The sequence below is a fragment of the Elgaria multicarinata genome, chromosome 5 (assembly GCF_023053635.1).
Source record: "Elgaria multicarinata webbii isolate HBS135686 ecotype San Diego chromosome 5, rElgMul1.1.pri, whole genome shotgun sequence".
Taxonomy (NCBI): domain Eukaryota; kingdom Metazoa; phylum Chordata; class Lepidosauria; order Squamata; family Anguidae; genus Elgaria; species Elgaria multicarinata.
In genome coordinates, this window is record NC_086175.1 from 55,992,477 (window position 1) to 56,016,280 (window position 23,804).

At 39.7% G+C, this 23,804-nt stretch overlaps 1 protein-coding gene across 1 annotated transcript; it reads right to left on the reverse strand.

Moving 5' to 3' along the window:
• Window positions 1–10,728: 10,728 nt before the first annotated feature.
• Window positions 10,729–22,631, reverse strand: FANCB (FA complementation group B). The gene is made up of 8 exons (XM_063127528.1): window positions 21,611–22,631; window positions 20,843–20,995; window positions 18,998–19,090; window positions 17,496–17,624; window positions 16,594–16,751; window positions 15,922–16,355; window positions 14,765–15,002; window positions 10,729–11,545 (listed from the first exon to the last, which is right to left on the reverse strand). Exons 1-8 carry the CDS (start codon window positions 22,532–22,534, stop codon window positions 11,149–11,151), a joined length of 2,526 nt encoding a protein of 841 aa, XP_062983598.1. The 5' UTR covers window positions 22,535–22,631; the 3' UTR covers window positions 10,729–11,148.
• Window positions 22,632–23,804: the final 1,173 nt, after the last annotated feature.

Sequence of the window (23,804 nt, forward strand, 5' to 3'; positions counted from 1 at the left end):
TTCACATATAACAAGAAGCCACCATGAGTGAATTTGCCCTTTTCACACTGGTTTGATATTTCCATTGAGCTGCCTACCACAACCCCAAGGTCTTTCTTGGACAGTCACAGCTAACTCAGGTTCCATAAGCATACATATCAAATTGGAATTTTTTGCCCCAACGAGAATCACTTTTCACTTGCTTACGTGGGAACCCACTGTTTCCATCCATCTATTGGGAGAATTTGCCATTTCATAGAATCACAGAATCGTAAAGTTGGAAGGGGCCTATAAGGCGATCGAGTCCAACCCCCTGCTCAATGCAGGAATCCACCCTAAAGCATCCTTGACAGATGGTTGTCCAGCTGCCTCTTGAAGGCCTCTAGTATGGGAGAGCCCACAACCTCCCTAGGTCATTGGTTCCATTATCGTACTGCTCTAACAGTCAGGAAGTTTTTCCTGATGTCCTGCTGGAATCTGGCTTCCTGTAACTTGAGCCCATTATTCTATGTCCTATACTCTGGGATGATCGAGAAGAGATCCTGGCCCTCCTGTGTGTGACAACCTTTCAAGTATTTGAAGAGTGCTATCATGTTTCTCCTCAGCCTTCTCTTCTCCAGGCTAAACATGCCCAGTTCTTTCCATCTTTCCTCATAGGGCTTTGTTTCCAGACCCCTGATCATCATGGTTGCCCTCCTCTGAACCCCTCCAGCTTATCAGCATCCTTCTTGAAGTGTGGTGCCCAGAACTGGAAGCAATACTCAGGATGAAGCCTAACCAGTGCCAAATATTCTTACTCTCTGCTTTCTGTTCTTTAACCAGTTACTGATCCATAAGAGAACCTCTCCTCTTATTCCATGACTGCGAAGTTTGATTTTGATAGCATCAACCATGATATCCTTCTAGATTGCCTATAAGAGATTAAAGCATTGGACTTAAAATTTATAGCCCACTGTCTTTCCTCCACAGAAACCAAGGGGGTGTACTACATAATCCTCCTCCTTCTCTCCATTTTATTCCCACAACAACCCTTGAGGTGGGTTAGGCTGAGAGTCATTGACTGGCCCAAAGTTATCCTGTGAGCTTCATGGCCGACTGGGTACTCCAGCCACTACTCTACACTGGTCCAACACTCTAACCAATATGCCACACGTAAGGATCTGCCCCTGCGAATTCAGGGATGGACTTACCAAAGCAATTGCAATTTAGTACACAGCTGCTTCTTTCTAAAACATGGATAAGGAAGTCCACATATAATTTTGTCATTTTAACGAAATAGCACAGAATCACCATCTCCTTAAATTTAATTCCTCACACAAATTATCTCAAACATTAGCTCTGTATGTGCAAACTGGCTTATACTTAATATTTTCAACCAGCCCTTGTATTTATTCAACAAAATGACATTTTCTTCCCCACTTCAAAGATCTATGTTCCCATTGTAGTGATGAAATGAATTTGCTGCCAATAAACTACCAGGCCAAGTTTAAGGTTTTGTAGTTAACGTATAAAGCCCTTAAACAACTTGGGACCAGGTTACCTTTTTTGCAGGCTTTCCCTGAGTTGTGACCCAGCCAGCATAGTTACAGTTTTATTATTAAGTTCTGATTATTTTATTGCATTTTATTTTTATATTATTAGGTTTGGGAATACTGAGTGAGTCAGAAGCTCTTTCAGAAAGAATATGCCTTTTGACTTTAAGGTAGTTTTGAAAAAGAACTGATTCACTCAGTTTAGTGTCTAGCAGGATGGAACACAATGTGCATCAGTATGTAGCTTCTGAAAAATGAATATTCTAAGACGGATATCAATTTAAGAACTTTAGGAGCCTTGAAATTTGTGTGTGTGTGTGGTGCTATTTTGGCTATTTACAGAGAATAGTCCTCTATTTTGGAGAGTGGGCAAAGGACAGCCCTCTATTTGAAGATGTCCTTTATTTGATGGACTGTCCAATTCAAGCCTGATTTAATGTCAAAGAATCATAAGGACGGAGAGCAAGGCTCGTAAATTTGCTAACCAACATTTGAGTGCCTGGACAGCAGACTGAGCAGGTCACCTGAACATGAGAAGATAGAACATAAGAAGAGCCATAGTGGATCAGGCCAAAGGTCCATCTAGTCCAGCATTCTGTTCAGTACTTGACCACAAGCAGGACATGAGTGCAACAGTACTCTCCAGCCCATGATGCCCAGCAACTGGTATACATAGGCATACGTCATTGTGTCTGATAGTCAGGGTAGCGTAGAGGCATCAGAACTAGTAGCCTTCTCCTTCAGGAATTTGCCTACCTTTAAAGCCATCCATCTTGGTAGCCATCATTATGTCCTATAGTAGTAAATATAGTAGCAAAGTCTGGGCAGTCTATCAAATAGATGACACCTTCAAATAGAAAACTGTCCTTTGCCAAGTGTCTAAAATAGAGGACAGTAAGGTAGGACACCCGGTCACAGTCTTCTCCACTATGGTGAGATGTATTATATTTCTATTTAAATTATAGTTATTATTTCTAAAATTTGCACCTACAGATGTATATTTGCAAAAGCAAATGTTAGGCAAATTGGTGTCCTTTTGGGGGGAGAGGGTGATGCAGTTGCTCTTTTTTGGCAATGTGTAAATAGTCACCTTAGCTGAAGCTGGCAAAATCTGATGTTCCTAGGAACAAAGCAACATTTCCTTATGCCTTGTTCTTCCACCTCTACCCTTCCACATTTAGTAAAATTTCAGGTGCATAGCAATCCAAAACGTCTGTCTGGCTGTTTAGGTTAGAAGACTCTCACATAGCCTTGTGAATTGTGGCTGTTGGTTGTAGTACAAGGCTGCCGTAGCGAATATCATTTGCAGCCTCGCTTGGGAGACTAGGACACTTGTGGACTTTTTAGCAAGGGTAGGCTAAAGAGCCTTGCACTGTACAAATTGCAACAATCAGTGTCTAGCTGTATGTATTCCACACACAGTGCCATGGGGAAGAGCCCTATTAAAGAGGCTGCGTGACCCCATTTTATCCTACTTAAGTAGCTTTTCTCCATCATTTCCTCTTTCACCACAGTAATGCTGTTCAATAATGCATGTGTAATTCTGTGGCTTGATGTCATGTTTTTGCTTTTAGACATAGGAAAGATGCAGAATGCTTTGCCTCCTTTGCCCCCCCCCTCTTAATTTGGAGCATGGCATTCTCATCTGTTGTTCTTCCAGCGCTCCAGGAAATAGAAGACTTTATTTAGAGCAGACATCTCTCATCTGTCATGACTGTCAGATTCTGGGCTAAATCATGCTGTCCTCATTTGTTATATTTTCATGCTTCTGGTGCCAACGCTTGGCTCTGTTTGCATATGCACACATGCATATATAATACATAGTCAAATACATAGGCCCTAGTCCAGGTTAGGGTGAACTCAGCAGATGGCTGTATGGTTGGTCTTAAAACTGGATTGTCACAGAACCCCTTCCATATAAGTAAACTAGTGGTCTCACCTTTCTGCCTAATCCAGAGGTCCCCAACATGGCAGTAATAGCAGAAATAGGTGATGGGGAATCACTGAACAACCAGTAAACATTTTGTCCTCTTAATTTCTTTAAACAACTCAGTTCATTGTGGTACTGCGTGAGGAGTGGATATGAGGAAATCTTTCTCTCTCTTTCTCCTCTCTCTCTCACACACTTGAGGCCTTCAGAAAATCCTTGGGAATAATGCATTATTTAAGTATTTGGTTTTGGCTTTGGTTTCCTTTGTTTGCAGGAACGATTCTGATTGTTTTCTCTTTATAAAGTATTGGTTGGTTAAGACAGCGTATAATGGGTATAAAGTTGGATTTGTTCTCTGTACCCTGCTGCCTTCAAGGAAGGCTACTGTACTGTGTATTTTTGGGCCATCTATCTGAAACGATGGTATTATCTAAAGCTCTACGTGCAAGGCATTACTGGGAGCGCAGGGATCTGGCAAGAATTATCCAAATGCTAATATTATTATTGGCAGTAATAGGGTTTATTTATCATTGGTTCCTCTAATGTTTTTAGAAAGATGAGAATCTTTAGGTAGTGATTCTGTTGAAGCAGAGCTATTTCTCTTTAATAACATTTATAATAAATTATTACCTATGTCCAATGTGGCAGACTCATTTTTTCAAGGTGTAAGACATTTCTTACATGAGGCATTAGCTGTGCGCTCATCATTTTCTACTCATGGTTGTTTACAGGTTCTTTAGATGACTCTCCAGTGTCATGTGTTTTTAAAGAGTACTTTCAGTGAGCTTTTTTAGAACAGAGAAAATTGAGTATTATTTCTAAAAGCAAAAGAAAACAGTTTTCACTTGTGTATTTGTGCTATTCTGCCATATCAGAATGCCATCTAGAGGTTATGTAGTGGAAAAGCAGGAAGGAAAATGCTTGTGTAGTGTTTTCTGCAATGAAACTGAAAGTAGATGCAGCAGATTAACAACCTTGTGCAGAAAAGCCCTAAGTGTCAAGGGCACCATTAAGACCATAAGCTCATATGTCATAGATTCTTTTCATTAACTTTTTCTTTAGATGCTAATTATAGATTTCCTATGTCACATCTAGTCTGACCCTAAGAGAGAAAAAATAGTTGATTTGAGCATTGCACCTGAAGCCTAGAGATGCAGTCTATAGATATATAGTCATGTGGAGAGTGGCTAAGATGTGCTAATCTAACTATGGATTCTAGAATACTGCGCAATGCAAGGCCCCAAATGATAACTTTGGAAAAGCCATGGGAAGGTCTTCCAGTGAATATAGTCCTGCCTTTTACCTGTGAGAAGTTGCAGCAGCATGGTAGAATATGCCATATGCATGCTCAGAATAGCAGAAAAAAGACCTTTGATGGATACTGGAAAATTGCTGCCAAACTTTTATTTTTAAGAGTGGCGGCCATTTTGAATTTCTCCAAACTCAAAAAGCACAAGAGAAGGCTTTCTAGGAAAAACACAACACCACCTGATATAATTCTCTCCCCCCTAAAATAATGTTGTCAGTGAACTAGGTGGACTATTGGTTTTGCTTAGTACAAGACAGTAAAACTAGTTATGCAGGCTTTTCTAACCAGTTTCTTGTTTTTAAGCAACTGTTTATGTTCAAATTCAAGCAATTTGGTCAAAATCTGAACTTTTAGTCAAATTAAATTAGACTATTATTAATATTATTTCCTTACATGCCAGTTAAATATTCTTGGAATGTGAAGACCTGCTGTCTGTCAGCTAATGTGGAGAGAGATTCACAGTTTGCAGACTTGGGTTCAAATCCCTGTTTCAGATCTACATCAATCCACTAGGCCATCTCCAACAAAACACTTTTATCTTCCTATGTGATAGAGCTGCAATCTCAATATAAAATACTTTGCACATCATTCATCTAATATTTTAAAAACTAAGAATAAATTATAAACTGTGACAGTCCTGTAAGTAAGAACAAAGGAGGTCAGACTCTCTCTTCCTAAACGTATCCGCAATTGATGGATGGCACCATAGATCTGTAGAAAACAACCTTAGCCTATTGTATACTGGAGGGAATTATTTTCACAGTTCAACTACTCGGTAGAAAAGCATTTTTTCCAGACATGTCTGTATTATTATTATTATTATTATTATTATTAGTAGTAGTAGTAGTAGTAGTAGTAGTAGTATCCCACCTTTTGCCCAATACTGGGCCTCAAAGCAGTCTTACAAAGTTTAAAACATACATTGTAAAACCTAGGAAAAGAAACGTTAAAAAAAACCACGTTTAAAATACACAAAAAATTAAAAGTCATTAACATAGATGAAGGACCAAATTACTGTCCAAAGGCCTGCTTGAACAAACAAGTTTTTGCCTGCTTCCGAAAACCCATCAAAGAGGGAGGCAGCCTAGCTTCCCCGGGAAGAGAGTTCCAGAGCACCGGAGCAGCCACCAAGAAGGCCCTCTCCCATGTTCCCACCAAGCGCGCCTGTGAAGATGGTGGGACTGAAAGAAGGGCTTCTCCAGAACATCTTAAAGCACGGACAGGCTCATAAGAGAGAATACGGTCTTTAAAATAATCTGGACCCCAGCCATATAGGACTTTATAGGTTGTAAACCGCCCAGGGAGCTTCGGCTATGGGGCGGTATATAAATGTAATAAAATAAAATAAAATAAATAACCAGCACTTTGATTTGTGCCCGGAAACAGACTGGAAGCCAGTGGGGCTGTTTTAACAGGGGAGTTGTGTGCTCCCTGTAACCAGCCCCGGTCAACAATCTGGCTGCTGCTCTTTGAACCAGCTGGAGTTTCTGAACACTCTTTAAAGGCAGCCCCACGTAGAGCGCATTGCAGTAATCCAATCCGGATGTAACTAAGGCATGTGTCACTGTGGCCAGGTCCAACATCTCTAGGAACGGGCGCAGCTGGCGCACTAGCTTTAACTGTGCAAATGTACTCCTGGCCACCACCAAAACCTGGGCATCCAGGCTCAGGGCTGAATCCAGAAGTACAACCAAGCTGCGGACCTGTGTCTTCAGGGGGAGTGTAACCCCATCCAGCACAAGCTGAATCCCTATTCCCTGATCTGCCTTTCGACTGACCAGGAGCACCTCTGCCTTATCTGGATTAAGCTTCAATTTGTTCACCCTCATCCAATCCATTACTACCAACAGACACCGGTTTAGCACAGAAACCACTTCCTTGGAATTGGGTGGAAAGGAGTACCATTAGCTACTGCATCCTATAACAGTTATAGATTTTAAAGCATCAATTGTGTTCTAGATTTGAGTATTGTCTAGGTTAGTGCTGTGGTCAAACAAAACAGCTGGTTTTTTGGTGGATGAAATGGCTCGGAAATGGTTCTATTCAGTTCAGCCCTAGTATTGACCTCTCTTTCGCTCAGCTGAGTTATTTATTTTTATGAACTGTTACTAGGTTCATAAAAGGGCAAGAAAGCTGCACAGCAAATTGAACTGAACTCCTGACTGGAAGCTGCCTTTCTCCAGAGTCTTGTTCAAAGTGTCCCATTAAAAAAACTACTGCTGGCACCCCTTCTTGTGCATGAACTCACCACGTAGGGAGCAACCCTAAGTCCACTAGACAGCGCACCAAAGCCAAAAGGAAACTACGCTTTGAGAGGTGATGCTTTCATATTGGTTAATGGAAGACAAACTTCAACTAAAAACGATCTTGCTTTTAAGATAGATAACAAAATCTAGAAAAGAACAAATATATAGTTTCTCCTGCTCAGAGCTCCAGCCATGACAGAACAAGAGCCTTGTAGCATTATTTAAGGCTTAGAGAGCACACCGTTTTTCCTTCCTGCTGCTCCCTGTCCACACACCATCCATTTATCCTGGGGTCAGCTTAAGGTCATCCCTGTGCGTCCAAGTAATGCACAGGGGATCCCGGGGTCACTCACTTTCCCCAGGATAACTGCAACAGTGGGTTTCCCATTTTTTCCTGCGGTCCTGAGGACCGCGGGCAGTGTGGCATGGGGTCCCAGGTCTCCCTCCTCTTCACGAGTATTTATTTATTTAAAACATTTATATCCCGCCCTATATCAAGAAGATCTCTGTGGCCTCAGCAAGCGGCCATGGAGCTGTGTTGGGGGCAGGGGGAAGCAGCAGTTTCACCAACCCCGAGATGGCTGCCAGTGCCTTTCGGCATAGAGTTTTTCTTTTACGCACATTTTTCGCAGGATTGAGGCTGCACAATTGCATGACTGGCTCCAGCTTCAAAACACACAGATAACACACTGGAACATCCCTCCTGACTTCTGGGACGTTGCGCTGGGACGTGCACGCTGGGGGACAATCCTAGAAGTGAGACGGTCCTGAAGCTGGTAGAAGGCATTCTGTGGCACTGAAACCACCTAAGCCTGAAGTGACAATGATAGTTCCAGGAGAATCCCCAAGCACAACACCATCCAGAAATGGGCAGCTTTGGTATCGCTCACCATCCCCATGTTGAGAATGCGTACCTTTCCTTTTACTAGACACAAAAGATGTGTGTTTCCTTTACAAGGCGCTGCCTTCTGAAGATCAGTCATAGTGAACTGAAGGCCAGGAGTGAAGACGCGATCAATACATGTGACAAGAATGAGGTGGAACAATGGACTGCACCATTTCAGCCTGCCGATGAGGGAATCACATTTTTTATGCTAAAAAAACAACCCCCAACCTCTTCACTTAGAAAACCAGCACAGTTAACCTGCCCTCCAGGCATTTTGGACTACAACTCCCAGGATTTCTGACCATTTGCCATGCTCCCTGGGGGTAATGGGAGCTGAAGTCCAGCAAAATCTGTAATATAATGGCTCCAGGTGAAATTTAGAAAAAACACTGAAGACATGTGTAACCCTTAAGGGTTATTGATGAGGCAACAGCTGATTCAACAGCTTCTGGAAAAGTCTTAATCTTGCACATATGCATGAAGTAAAGAACAATTCTGTAGTCAGATTTGGAATAAATAATGTTCATTGAGAAGCTTAAAAGATATATAATGCTGGCATATTCAGGAGCTTTAAAAAAGTGATTTAGGCTAGAATTCATATGTGTACAAGTAAGGCAAATATTAACATAGCCCATTTATGTACATGCCAAGGTTTAATGCATTTATTAGAGATCCATTTTCACTAGATGGGAAGCTGTCAGTTGCTCAGCAACTCCAGTAGCTGAGTCCCAAAGGTATAAATGCAACCATTATATATACACTGCAAGAGTAGGCAATGTGGTGCCCTCCAGATGTTTTGGACAATTCTCATAATCCCAAACCACTGCTGGTACTAGCAGGAATTGTCACCTAAAATATCTGGAGGACACCAGATTGCTAACCCCTGTTACATCGTATCCTACACTGCCCAAAAGCAGTCAGTAGAATCAAAGGGTCTTTTGTGATTATTGGGCAAATCAGTTTTCAGCCCACCCCACTCATGTAAAACTTGCTTATGGGGAAAGTACTAAGAGAGCTGGGAGAAATACTAAAAGGAAAACATTGGTTTGCATTTTAGAAACACAAGGAAGCATGAAACAGAGGCTGTGCTTGGGGTGTACTAACAGGTTGAATAACGGTGATTTAAGATTCATGGCCTTCTTTTCACAAAGAATACAATGCTTAAATAGTGTTGTAGAAATAACTACATAGCAGAATGATCTTCTGGGCACTTTTAGGCATAAAACAAAAGTGTACCCATATGACAGGGGTGGTCAACTTGTGGCCCTCCAAATGCTTTGGCCTACAACTCCTATGAGCCCTAGCCAGCACAGTCATGGTGAGGGATGATGAGAATTGCAGGCTAAAGCAGTTACAAGTTGCCCTGCCATAAGAAGACAAAACAAAAAGCGAGAAACCTATTGAGGTAGTTCTGAAAAAGGTAGAAATACAGTGACTGTCCTACCCAAGTCCTGAAACTAGGTCACCTAAACTCACTGCATTTTCAGCACACTGACCTTTTCACAAGAATTTCAAAAGTATGAGAAACATGTTTTAAATTGCAGACCAAGCTGCACAACGGGCAGTATTTTCTTATTCATATTTGTACTACTTTGCCATGTATGATGCTTTAACAAATTGTATTTATTTGCACATCAACCCTACAAGGTAGGTTTGTCGAAGGGATAATGACTTGGCCAAGGCAAGCCAGTAATGCATATTATAAAAATTATATTTCACAATATTCATGTGAAAATTATGAGGCTTATAATACAATTTTCATACAACATTTTGACAGCTGAAATATATAGAGAGATTAAATTTCTGAAGAACTAATATTGATGTAAAGATAGGAATTGTGTGGATGGACTAAAGTACTACATTTTTAAAGACAAGATGATTATTGTTTTAGGCAAACTATGACTGTGATGTGAAAATACAATTTTTGATATACTATAAATTAATTTCCAATAATCATTTTAAAATAAAAAATGATCATGAAATGAAAGCCAGTAGCAGCTGTTGCTCAGTTATTTTTAAATACAAAAAAAGACATCTCCATGTCACATGACAGTAAAAAGTATTTTTATTCAACCATACAGCATTGTTTTAACTATGGTTGACTTCCGAGTATCCACGCATAAAGCCAGCAACTACCTACAGCACCCAATATATGAAACTACCTCCATAGTGAATACTAAATGAAAAGATTAACCAGGACATTGAGGCTCCATTTGCTTAAGGCAATGGCTTATTCCTGTTGTGACAGATTAATATAACAAGTTACATCATGCAGCCATTTTGTTCAGACAAAAAATTAAATACACAAGTGGTTGCTTCTGTAAGTTTAAGTGTATGCTGCAGGAGTTTTTCCACAGGTTCTGTGAAAAAAAGTCTTTAAAAAATCTGTTAGCTACAGTAACAGCAGCATGTGTCACTGCAACTCAAAAGCCATCATATGCTTGGAATTGGCATAGAGTCAAGCATAGGGACGAACTGGCTAGGAGGAGCTTCAGACCAATAGAGGGCTTAAAACTCAGTCATGTGAGTCCCTGCTTTTCCTGGGCGATAGGGGGAGTTAACCGACTGTGGGATGCCTTCCTCACACCAACCTGGAGAATCAAGCATTTCTGGGTGCCACCTAAGGTTTTCCTGGTCCTATCACTCCCCCTTCCCCTACCGAAGACTCCTTATCTGCTGTTCGAGGAAGAGATGCACCAGCATGGGTGTGAATACAGAATCCTTGCAAACTGGTAAGCATACTTCTACTCGAGTAGTCGGCCAAAATATAATCTTCCCTATGGCCATTTGAAAGTTTGCAAAAGAACTTTCTTGTAAGCACTTGCATTAACAGAATGACAGCACTAACAGAAACTTTATGTAATCATACACAGGAATTAGACATTAGCCCTATTCAGCCATTCATGTTAAAACATATGAGAAGTGGGAGCGCAGTACTCCAGCCCACCCCTTCACGCATTCTCACCACCTTCTACGAATGGAGGGCTACTTTCTAAACGGAAGAGTCTGTGGAGGCTCTCCGCACAATCTGGAAAACTAGAAAACCTGCACTGAAAATCGTGGAGAGCTCTACACATACAGGTCAGAAAATATTAAGTTACTTTCCACACGTAGAGGGTGGAGGGTGATGGAAATTATGACGGAGGGGGGCAGGGCTAGCATGCTCCCCCTTGTTATGCATTTACTGTACATAATTCCCAAATGCCTGAATAGGGCTAGAGAGTACATCACATTATAGTTTTACTTTACAAATAATTAAAATAAAATTAAAAGAGTGAAGAACATTGCCATGAAATCAAATCAGAATTCAGCTGTGGTTCAAATACATTTAAAAGAAGTCCTCTGTATAAGGCACCACTCACTGTTTGGTTCATACCCAGAATGCTTTGCTTTTGTGCCCTTTGAAATGCCTCTCTGAAGTGTTGCACTGCAGAGATGCTGCTTGTTTCCATGTTTTCTTCATAACTGAGAGAAAAGTTGCTTTCAGTTTGGCTTAGAGCTGAAGCAAAAGAGTGCCGGAGGGTGACCATTTCCTTTACTAAAGCAAGTGCGAGCTGTTCAGCAAGTACCTTCTTGCTTCCTAATTTTAGAGGTTTTATCTTGCAAGTTGGTGATAGCGATCCAATGAGATTATGAAGACACTGGAACAAGATGGTTTGATGTCTGTAACGCAAATTTGTAATAAAGTCAGTTTTCACTGTGTATTAAAACTTATCAGCAGAAAGTTGTTAATGGCGAAGCAACATATTTTTGTTTTAACTGAAAGCTGAAAAAATTGACAATTATTACTGGAGCAAATGCAAGGTATGAGGAAGGGCAAAGAAAGCAATGCTGAAAAGACCTCAGCAGCACCTGTTGCACTGGCTGTGTTCAGGTATAATTCCAATGAATCCTAGCCTATTGTTCATAAGCAAACATGCTGGTTTATCTGCTCAATCACTCCCATTTGGCTTCTGTTGTTAGCAGAAACTGCTTCAGTAACCAAGAATTCACTAGGAGGAAAAAGCTCAGTGGGACTCTGAACAAGAATCCTGGCTTGTCACTCCTAAATAAGCCAGGAATCCTAAGCGAATTTCAAAACTTGGCTTCAGTCTCTGGCTTGTTAGAGGAGCAAAAAACTGGAAGTCCTAGAATGTACGTAATGCTAAGCCTTTTCCTCCTGGCAAGTTCCTTTCTTATGAAATTGCACCTGCTGACAGGAGAACACAATTGGAAATGATCAGGCAGCATACATTCATGAGCATACATTTGCTCATGAATTTGCTGGAATTCTAGCTTAGTGTTTTGTGCAAGCATGGCCACCATCTATAAGCTTGCCTAGGAATAAGGTAATAGGCTCCAGTTAAGGTTTAGTGTTATACTCTAGAGCAAGGTTCCACAAGCTTTTTGGACCTGTGAGCCCATTTGGGAAATTGAGAAACCACAACATGCTTAATCAGTGGATTGGCACCTACTTGCCAAATTTATGGATCTTAGACTGCATCTTATTCAGCAAAATCTTTCGTTCTGTGTCTCTTTGGACCCCGAAAGGATAAACACTCACCTCCTGTAATGCAATAGATGGAGGACCTTGCAATGCTTTCAACAGTTGAACAAATGGCAGAGGGGTGCTACCTTAAAATGGATACTTATTTGGATATTTGGCCTACTTTTGTTGAAGTCTATGTATAATTGCTAGAAAGTTGTATTTACCACTCTAGGTATATGCACATCCTTGTACATATTTTTTAAAAATGGGGGCGGGGAATTGCGGTTGCCCACAGAAATGCATTGGTGACACCTGCCCTAAAGCAGCCTTCTCCAACCTGGCGCCCTCCCATTATCCTCAGCATGCCCATGCTATCTGAGGATGATGGTAATCTGAACACATCTGGAGGATAGCTGTCAGGAAGGCTACACTAACAATTCAAGTTTAAAAATATTATACTCAAAATCAACAGAAATATGTAGTGTAGGAGGCTGATGTGTTCTATAGTAATAATCTTTCCAAAATGGGTATTTTGAAGACAGTCAGTGAGTTTAATTCACCAATCAATGCAATCCTTTTGTCTGTTTGCTTAAATGAATTAGGATACAACAATGATGTGCTTCATGAGTTGACATTTTCTTGCTTTTAAAAGCTCCCACTGGATAGGATGTTTGAATATTCACCAATCATGTTTACAGTGAACATCTGTCCTGTACAAAATGATTCATCGAGACCTGTCCAAAATATTCTTTAAGTGAATTGTGCAAAATTCAGAGGAAGTTAGGAGTATTGTGTCAACTGCTTAGCTTGTGCCAACTACTTTTTGCCTGGTTTACTTGATATTTGCAATGAGCCACTTCCTTACCTTTTAGGATGTTTTTAGTAAGTTTTAACAATATATACAATATTTTTAATCAGTATTTTATGCATTTTATACTTACTGTTGTTCCCCACCTCGATCCAAATGGAGAGGCGGGTAAGAAATATTATTATTATTGTTATTATTATTATTCCCATTTGTTTCTTCCTTTTTTTAATTTATAACCTGACTTTCGAGCCAACAACAAAATATAGATTAAAAACAGAACATAAAATCAGATCCATTAAAATACAATTAAAGAAATTAACACCAAACCAATTAAATCTTCAGTGACATGCCAAAAGCCTCCCTGAATAAAAATGCCATTGCCTGCTAGTGGAAGGACAACAGAGAGGGGCACAACTTAAGCCTCTCTCAGCAGAGTTCCAGAGCCTGGGAGTGGCCACAGAGAAGGCCTCCAATAGCACGAGAGAAGATCTTAAAACCTATCAGATTTGTATGTGGCCTTTCGGTTAGCCTGGTCCCAAGCTATATAGCGCTTTATAAGTCATAACGAGCATTTTGAATTCCATATGGAAAAAGACCAGTAGCTGGTTCCAGCTTCACAAGAGCTGTGAAGCTTTGTATCAAGGGAGTCACATTCTCCCTGTAACCACTCTAGGTCAACAATCTGGCTGTAGCATTCTGGACCAGCTGAAGTTTTCAAAGACTTTTCAAAGGCAGCCCCACGCAGAGCACATTACACTAGCCATGCACAACTGTGGCCGGATCAGACATCTCTAGGAACAGGAGGAGTTGGTGGACTAGCCTGAGCTGTGCCAACGCACTCCTGGTCACCACCAAAACAGGGCTAAATCCAGAAGCACACCCAAACTGCGATAGATACGTAAAATAAATATATAAAGGTGGCACCGAACCCTAAAAGTCTGGACCAACCTCTCATAACAGTTTCATGTGAGTGGGAATGTAATAGGCCTTTGATCATCCAAAACCCCTGGTTTGCAGATGCAACAGTGGTGAAGAAAACAATTTCTTCACTGTCTTCGATGCCACACAGTAGCTTTCAAACGAGTCTATGTTTGGTTGGACCTGTTCCGAGTTTTTCACCACAGTTGCTCTAGTCACAGCACCACTCATTTCTTAGTATCACAGGAAAGAGGACGAAACATTACTTCCTACAAAGCATAATGCAGAAGGTTTTAAATGATAGCTAGCAAAGTCAGTTCTGAAAAATCCTCCAATGCGAGCAGTTGCATTAAAGCCACTCTAACAACAGTTGCAGTCTTTCATACGCTCATCTATGCAGATAATTTTAATGCCTACACAAGGGAAGGCAATTAGTTCTTCATCTGAGCTGGTATAGTAGAGCTCAGGGATCCCAATCCTTTTGAATCCATGAACACATGGGTTTTTTTGAGAGGGCAGGGAGTGGAAAGCTTTGCAGGCACTGCTGGAGGTCCCCATTGGGGACCCTGGTATAGCTATGCCAAAATAGTTTTTGACTGATGTCCTATCAATGAGTATCAATGTTATATCTAACTACTTTAAGATTTGATAAGAGCCAAAGTATTCCCAGTCTTTCAAGTGCTATTACCTGCAAAATACTGTCAAAATTCCTTCAAATGGTGTTTTTAGATTCCACTTGAAGAGAGTGCCATTCAGATTCCCAGACTTACAACAGATCATATAATCAGGATATTCCTTGATTGGTGTACACTCCATTTGTTCCAGTAGCCATGTGCTTATGGGTATCAGTGTGCAGTCAGGGGAGGTTATTCGAAATGATACCTTGTGTGATACTGCACAAAGTGCAACAAGATCTTTCACTGAGCCTACAGCGGGGACAGAAAATCATTCATGAAATTAAAGAGGCATTCAGAAGTATTTAAAGCATCCATATCTGTATCTCTTCATTTTATACACTATAATTAAGGAATCTGAGGTAACAGAAATTTTATTCCCTTAAACTAGTGTATTTCCTGATAGGAAAACATTTGGCATTACTTTTCTAAACTCTTACAGGCACTGAGCAAGTCGATCCATATTGCAGCACTGCTTGTTCAGAGACAACGTCCCCTCCCACAGCCAGCATGCCATTCCTAATATCAACCAAGAACAACCCCTTGGTTGTTCTGGTAGCTGTTTCAGAATTATGAATTCATCTTCCCATAGATACACATCAGGTTCTAAACATTCATTGAGAAACCCCATAAGAACTTTGGGTCAGTAAATATTGTTTAATACAGTGACAAGGAGAATTGTTAAGTGTTTAGTTTGTGTTTTTTTTTAATCGTGTCTTTTTCTAAAGAATATTATTGTTACTCAATCTGGCCTTTGGTACAAAGTAGGCTAAAAATCTAGAAGGGCAGCAGTTCAGTGATAGAGAACACGCTTGGCATGCAAAGTCCCAGATTCAATCCTCGGCATCTCCAGGGAGGGCTGAAAAAACTCCTGCCTGAATCCCTGGAGCCACTGCCAGTCAGTGTTGACAGTACTGGGCTAGATAGATTATAGGTCTCCCTCAGTATAAGGAAACTTTCTATGTTCCCGAATAAATCTATTTTAGGCTCACTTCCTGATCAGGACTGCAAAGAATACTCAACATTTCACATACAACAGCCTATAAGATAGAATGATGGTTTTAGATTTTAATAAGTACTTTGAAAGACACAATATGGAGCAATGTACTAATCCCTGTTAAAAAATAAAGGTACATGAAGACACCACTTCTTCTATCAAGTTTCAATTTACCTGTATATTTATAATCTTTCAGATTTATTGAATATTTTCCAGTAGAAATCTCCGCCATACTTAATAAAATATTCCCACACAATAAAGTCAGTTTTTCACTTTTCTGCAGATTTTCATCTTTGCAACTTTTCTTCTTTGCATGCAGCTGTACCATACAATGTACTCGATGCAACGCCAAGAAAGGGGGCAGGTGTGTAACTGCAGTAACAAATGTTGTCCTATCTGCCTTCACTCGAGAAAGACTTCCGTTGCCATCGTGTAAAACAGCACAATCTAACTTGATCCTTTTAGGCACCGGTTCCAGTTGCCAATGTGAGTCAAGCTCTGCCAGCGTAGCTTTCCTCAACGTAACTACATTACACCGGCACTTAGTTGGAGAAACTGAAGGGCATTTCTGGCCTATTATCAGAGATAAACTGACATCACTGAGCAGCCTGTTTAAAAAACAAAAACAATGCACACACACACAGCATTTTATAAAATCTAGAATTGGCAGTATAGCATGATCTTGCATTTTTCATATTTTTCTAATTTACCATTGCTTATTAACTTCATACCAAAAATAAATTAAAACGTACCTTGCACTTTTTCATACAAGACACTTGAACTATATGATCACTACCAGTGATAGTGCTCAATAATGTATTACCGAATAGTAGTTAAACTACTTACAAGTCAAATGTTTCCATTAGTTTTACTCCAACTACTAAGTTGTTCTCCACCACACGGTACCAAACCTCTTCTACAAGTTGTTCTTGGTCTTTAGATGGGGTTGCTTTGCCATTATCAAAGGTTTTCTCCGTTTCATCCCAGAGAGAAACAAGACCTTCCTTTTATGAAAAATAGATACCCAAAGCATTTGTTGAAGAATTTGAGATGGCCACAGATCAAGCAATCCCAGAAACATGAATATGTATTCTGGCTAAGAGATTAACTCTAGGATGAACTATAGTTACTACAGTATGCTTCACATCATATTTATAAGAAAAATATGTAAGAGATTTTTGTCTTCCACAGATACTTTAACCTGTTGTTGAATGGGAACTATATAACCCTTTTGAATTTTCCCTTTGTTCCAATTTGAGAGAAAATTGATCAAAACTGATAGTGAGGTGGTATATTATTACATATAAACTACAGAAGAGCAATGGTGACTATGATGTTTGTGTTGAAAATATAGACATATCTTTCTCTAGTGGTCATAACTTATAACAAGAACATTTTGGGCCTGTATTTTGGTAAAAACGGACTATTACTGGTCTGACTGGACCATTGTTATTTTTGCTTCTGTTAGTGAAAACCACTGAGCCAAAACATAGGAAAATTAATTACTTATAAGGCCAAGGTATTTTGGATTCAACTCCCATAATTCCTTACCACAGGCTATGCTGGCTGGGGCTGATGGGAGGCCAAAACATGTAGGTTGCACCAGGTTGTCATCCCTTGCTATATGGTCATGGCAGCCCAGAATCTTAGAACTGTGGTTGGTACCTACTATAAAACAATGGGAACAGAAGCTGCACATCTAGGTTTAAAAAAAAATACCTTTTTCAAAGTACTTTCATGAAATTTACCTTTACTGCATTTGGAAGACTATATTTTCGATCTTGAACAATGTCTATCAAAGCACCACAACTTTGCATCAGAACCTTTTCTTTAAGCCATAAATGTTGCTGTAGTTCTCGAACAGAAGCAAAGCCAGCCTACGCAATATAAAAGAGAATGGAGGGTTCATGACGACCACATTGTAAAATTATAGAAGGTACTGTTCTTATGAAAGATGTTGAAGATCTAGTATGAAGTCACCCTTATAGATTTTGTTCTCATTGTTAGAAAATTACTGATTCCTCAACTTAGAAATGAGAATTTCTCTGGTTGCCATAATTACTTGACTAAAGTGACTGTGCACTGAAAAAATCTCAACCAGTTTACTGCAGATTGTGACAGCCCTTCAAAGTGACAGGTGACCCTTGTCAAAAATTATGCAGTTACCTGAATCTTAGATATTAGTTTCTTGCAGGAACTACCTTTCATATTTTCCATCATCAGCTATGTTGAAGTAATTATCCTTTTGCTATTTGTACATACTTCTTAGAAACCTAAGTGCTTAGGAAGTTGCCTTATATCAAGACAGACCAATTGGTCCACCTAGGCCAGTATTGTCAACACTGACTGGCAGCGGCTCCCCAGGATTTCAGACAGGAGTTTCCCCAGCCCTACCTGGAGAGGCCAAGGACTGAACCTGGGACCTTCCTCATATAAACCATGTGCTCTGTTCCAAGCTACAGATGCGGTGGGAAGGACAACTGTAGACAGTAAGAGAACATTTATTGCAGAAGCTAAACCAAGAAAGAAAGAATGTGTATTGGGCATTCATACTGAGCGCCTTGAGAGTTGCATTCCCCGTGACCGCAGAGGAGATAATCGTACATGTGGCACTCAGTGCAATACATTGGGAAGCCCACACACGCCTGCTGGATTTTTACCTTCATAATTGGGTTTTTTATTGTTATTATTGCTGTTCTAGGGTTTGTTTACTAGGAATTTGGTACTGGGAGAGGGTAGGGAGTTTAGAGCTTAGTGTTTTGTTTTTTAATTTAAAGTTACTTACTTTGAGTAGGGAAGCAAAGTATTTACTGCCCTGGCTTCCTTGTCCTGCTGCTAAACTTGCCCACTTACCTGGTAATAATCCCCTTTGAACATAGTGGGACTTATTTCCAAGCAAATATGCAAACTTATACACTGCAAACCCTCAAGCAACAGATCCAACAAAGAATTAATAAATACCTGCAAACATTTTCTCATCTTCTCTGTGCTTAATATTTAAAAAGCGTCTTTAAGGATTTTGGACAACAAACATCATAATGATAGTTAAGACCCACCGTAGTGATAGTTAAGTCGGCCGTAACCAAAAGATATTCACTTATACTCAATCATGCTTACAACAAGTGAAGAGTCAATACTATTTTCTGCACTAAACATCCTGAAAACTGAGTACATAAAGCATGAAAATTAATTAAATACAAAACATATCCTGTTGTCAAGACATATCAAGAGTTATATGCTGGATATAAACCTGCAATCTTGCTTCAAGCGCTTTGATAGTAAGAAAACGATTCTCTTGTAGCTCTTCTGCAGAAAATGAGTCGTCTTCATATTTTATATTACCCTAAAAAAAGGCAACACACATTAACTCTATGTCTAAGAGTAAGTGACATACAATTACAGAAGCTCTGTGAGATGTTAAAAAGTCACAAGGACTTCAACATGTAATTAAAAGCCTTCTATGTGGAATTGGAAGATACTGAAAATCAGCACAAAGGCGTAAGAGGTTAATTAGGAAATACAAATATTTTCAACATGTAATTATGTAAAATATAGACTTATGGTTAAATATATAATTAAATGGTATACAGTGTTGGATTAAGAAGTTTTGGTTGAGCAAAACACAGACAGTTATAAATGTGGCTACAGCATGAAGCATTAATGTGGTTGCTCTAATTCAACAAAGGAGATCTGTATGCGAAAGCTTCTGTAAAGGTTCCCTTATTTGGGAAGCATGTATAGCTTAGATGTAGATGTCTATTTGCATTATGGTGCACATCTGGATACAAACCATCGAATATGACCCTGATTTGAACTACCCAATGTGGACAGGCAGGGATGGATATTCCTGTCAGCCTTGGAATATGAATGTGCTTCCTCAGGTTGTCACACATAAAACGATTGTGCAATATTACCTCAGGATTGAAACCAGTGTTCAATTACATGGCTTGAATTTATTCTGTACCTTCAGATGTTGTCAATAGATTTTTTTCAACATAAGCTTCCCAAATATGAATTTGCATACAAATTTGCAAGAATTTAGTGTTAACTTGCTTTTTCCATATTTCCAATAGTTTAAAACGTTTTTTTTTTTATTGTTGTTATAACCCACTGTCCCAAGGTGTGGTCTCAAGGCAACCTTATTGTAACTAAGAAGGCCTGGGAATTGTCACTGTCCTGATGGGAGACTGCCAGGGAACCTATGAGCATGCTATGCATTCCATAGAAGTGGAATATACATGAATAAACATTATGACAGATACATCTAATTTTAAAGCCTACACTATTTTGATAAAAAAGATTAAACACTGAAAAAATTGTAATCATCTTTTTTTATGCAATGCTGACTTTTCTTATAGTAGAACTTCTTCTAAAATGTACTAGATTACACCAACAAGGCAAGTACAAATACTGGAAAAATGAGATATGTAGAACAGAATTTTCCAGTTCAGATGCAAAATAAACTATACTTTAGTGTTATGAGAATAAATGACAGTGAGCATTGTGCTCGAAAGCTCCCCCATGCCCAACCCAAGGAGGAGATTGGAAGCTAGTTTCAATTTTAAATTCACCATAGTTTAGCATGTTGTCTGAATCCTACATTGTGGGTAATTTTAACTACTGTCAGTTGAAACAAGGCTGCTTCATAAACTATGGTTTGAGGTTGGCTCATTTCAACAAGTCATAGGATTATCCATGGTTTAATATGACAAGCTTCAGCAAACCTAAAATGGAAGCTTCCAAACCCGTCCTGCAGCTGTGTTGGCTGAGAACGAGTGTGCAAGCCCAGGACTTGTTGCAGTTCATTCTCATAATGCTAAACCATGGTTCAGTGTTATAGCCGAACAAGGCTGCTTCCTGACTACCAAATGAACGAGTCTACTGCAGAAGGGATTTGATTTTGCAGGAGCTTGACATGTTTACCCCTACCAAGTCTGCCAATCTGAACCAAAGTCTGCACTGAAGGACCTAGCTAACAGAAGCCATGCACCATATTGGAACTGTGAACAAAGGACCGCCCTAAAGATGAAATGGCTTCTTGGCCAAAACTCTCTCTTTTTAAACATCTCCAAACAATTTATGCACAGAATCTTACCACATAGTTAACATTTCCGAAGTCTGTTAGTTGGAATGTATTCAAACTTTCTGAAATTGAATCAGTCTTTAAAAGAATTAGTATTTGTTCAGTTCCAGTGCCAGCAAAATCATCTACCAGAACAGATCTCACATTTTTCCAGCAAGAAGCCACCTGTAACATAATGTATCATTAGAGGTGTTTTAATTTCTAATATCTACTTATACACTTGAATGTTAAACATGAGGGATTCACATGTGGCGATTTCTACACTGACTGGCATTGCTTGCATCTAACGAAAGGACTATCTGCAGTAACTTGGTAAAATAAAGTGGTACAGCAGCAACAGTGAAGGAGTTTTATGTGCAGTAGTTGCTATATTGAAAAATTCAAAGAAGTGTTAAACGTTATAATATACCCTTAGATTGGGCATAAGCATTTTATAATCTGCTATGCACTGATACAGGGCCTTCAATCTAGTTGTATTTAATTATTTATACTTTGCTTTAAAAAAATCATTTTTTCTGAAGTATAGTTTTTCAAAGTATTCTTTTTTCCCAAAGTTTGCCTCCATGGCAAACATAGGGCTGGTTCGAACAGACCACATGGTTTATGGCACGGTGGGCTGCAATGCATAAAGCCAGCCTTTTCAAACATTCAACGCCTGACTATGGCTTTTCATGTCACGCAACAGACTATGGGTTATGCAAGGGTTGTTTATTACAAATGAAGAAACAGAATTTTCACAATTCTAGGAACAAAAATAGTTTTAGAATGAGAGTCAAATACCTGCAAATTATGTTTCCATATTGCACACACTTCTCCTGAAGCAAATGCCACAACCACTAACTGGCTGTTTCCTTCCACCGCAGCTACTTGTACTGAACAAGGCTCCTCATAAGGAAGCTGCTGAACATCTTTAGGGAGACCATCTTGGAAGAAGATCAACTGGCTTTTGCATGTGACTGCAACAACAGACGTTCTAAACTTGCTTCTCGTTGCCTCAGCTTTACAAATGTCCACACAAGATACTACGCTACCATAAGCATGAGGCAGAAAATTAGCACTAGTTAGCACTTTTTGTTTCTGTACTACATAGGCAAAACACTCACTACCCCAGATGAAGATATCCGATTTGGCAACACTGGGTCCATTTCTTCCCTCTGGCAAACAAGCACCTCTGATTCCCAAAACAACACCCCCCTCACCCTCAATCTCACCCACCCATTTGATAGAAGAAAACTGAATAGGGGCACATAAAACAGTGCCAGCTTGGGGAGAAATATGGAACAGTTGTTTTGCGTAGATCCATAAAACTGTTGGGCCAGCAAGCAATTTTATAGGTTCCTTGAGCTCATAATCAAGTTTAAACTGAAGGACCTGCTCAAATTTGTTAAAATTATGGAGCAGCAGTAAAATATATTTAATGCTCTTCTTCTTTTTGTTTTTCAGCAGAATACAGGGGTGAATAATCCCTGTCCTGAAGTCAGATGTACAGTTGCAATGAATCATTTCAACACCTTCCCCACACAGGCTAAATGACCCAGTGGATGTTTCAATAAAAGACTTAGTAATACTGTCAAACGTCATTTGTCTAACATGCACTTTGGTCGTTCTGGTGCAATCACCCTGTGAGGAGTGTCCTTTTGAGAGATGGAAAATAAGGAGTTCCCCATTATACGACAACAGCTTGACTTGTTGATCTGTTGACATTATTCTTTATAAAATGTCCATGGTATGAAGACTGGCAATTCCCCAAGTTTCCATTAAAATGATTCTTCTGTTCAATTTAGTATTTGATCTGAGCAGCATTTTTCCAATCTGAAAAATAAAAAAAGTGTTTCGTAACAGTGCAGTACAGTACAGATAATTTTAACTTCAATAAATAAGGATCAATCTGGACACCTCAAGGAGTCATAATCACATTAACTGATAATTCAGTTTAACAAATGCACTGTAAATCCTGAAAACGCTTTCAGCCCACTCCTAGGCATAGTTGCCCAGAAGTATTTCTTTGATTGTAAGACACACTTTTTTCCCCATATAAACATCTCTAAAAATGGGGTGCGTCTTAGAATCGCGGGTGTGTCTTAGGGTTGTTTTTTTCTGTTGGTGGTACTGAAATTAGTGTGCGTCTTACAATCGAAGAAATACAGTTGGACACTTTTTGGTAACTGTTCTTAAAACTGCAGGCTTCAACCCATGTAATATTCCCTAAAAAGAAGGGTTGAAATGAAAGTGGATTCTCTTTCGGAACCAAATTCTAAGCAGCTCTACTGAGTTCAGTTGGGCTTACTTCCAGGTAAGCATGCATGGGATTGCAACCTAAACCCATTGTGATAAAAAATAAGTAATAATTTTGGCCAATCAAAAATGTTTTGCCAGGGATATTCTGTGAGCGCATGCAGAACATTATATCCAATATTTCTATAGCACTTATTCAAAAGTATAGTGAGCACATGAAGTCCCTCCACCACCACAGAGGGCACTTGCTGCCCTCCAGACGTTTCCTATGCTGGCTAGGAATCATGAGATCTGCAGACCAAAACATCCAAAGGGCCAACAAGTTGCTCACTCCTGAGATAAGACAACAGATGCCTGTACTAGGGATAAGAATGGTAGCCTAGATGGGTGGAGAATGGTAACTGAGAAAGGGGGGAAATGACAACCTGAAGCAACATGCCTAAAGAAATCTTCTTCGGACTGGAAGAATAAGGGTACTTATTGTCTCTAATTTTAAACTCCAAAGAAAAGCAACTTGTGGGGCAATCCTATGCATGTCTAATTAAGTTGCACTGAGTTCAATGATGCTTATTCCCATGAAAACAAATATAGGATTGCAGCTTCAATTGAATGCCACAGAATATACACTACCACTGTGCACCACAGGAGCCAGGATCTGGAGTTTTTAGATGCACAGGAATACAGGGTTCCTGTAACTTTGAAGAGGATATTTTGTCAGGTATGATTTGCCATGTTATGC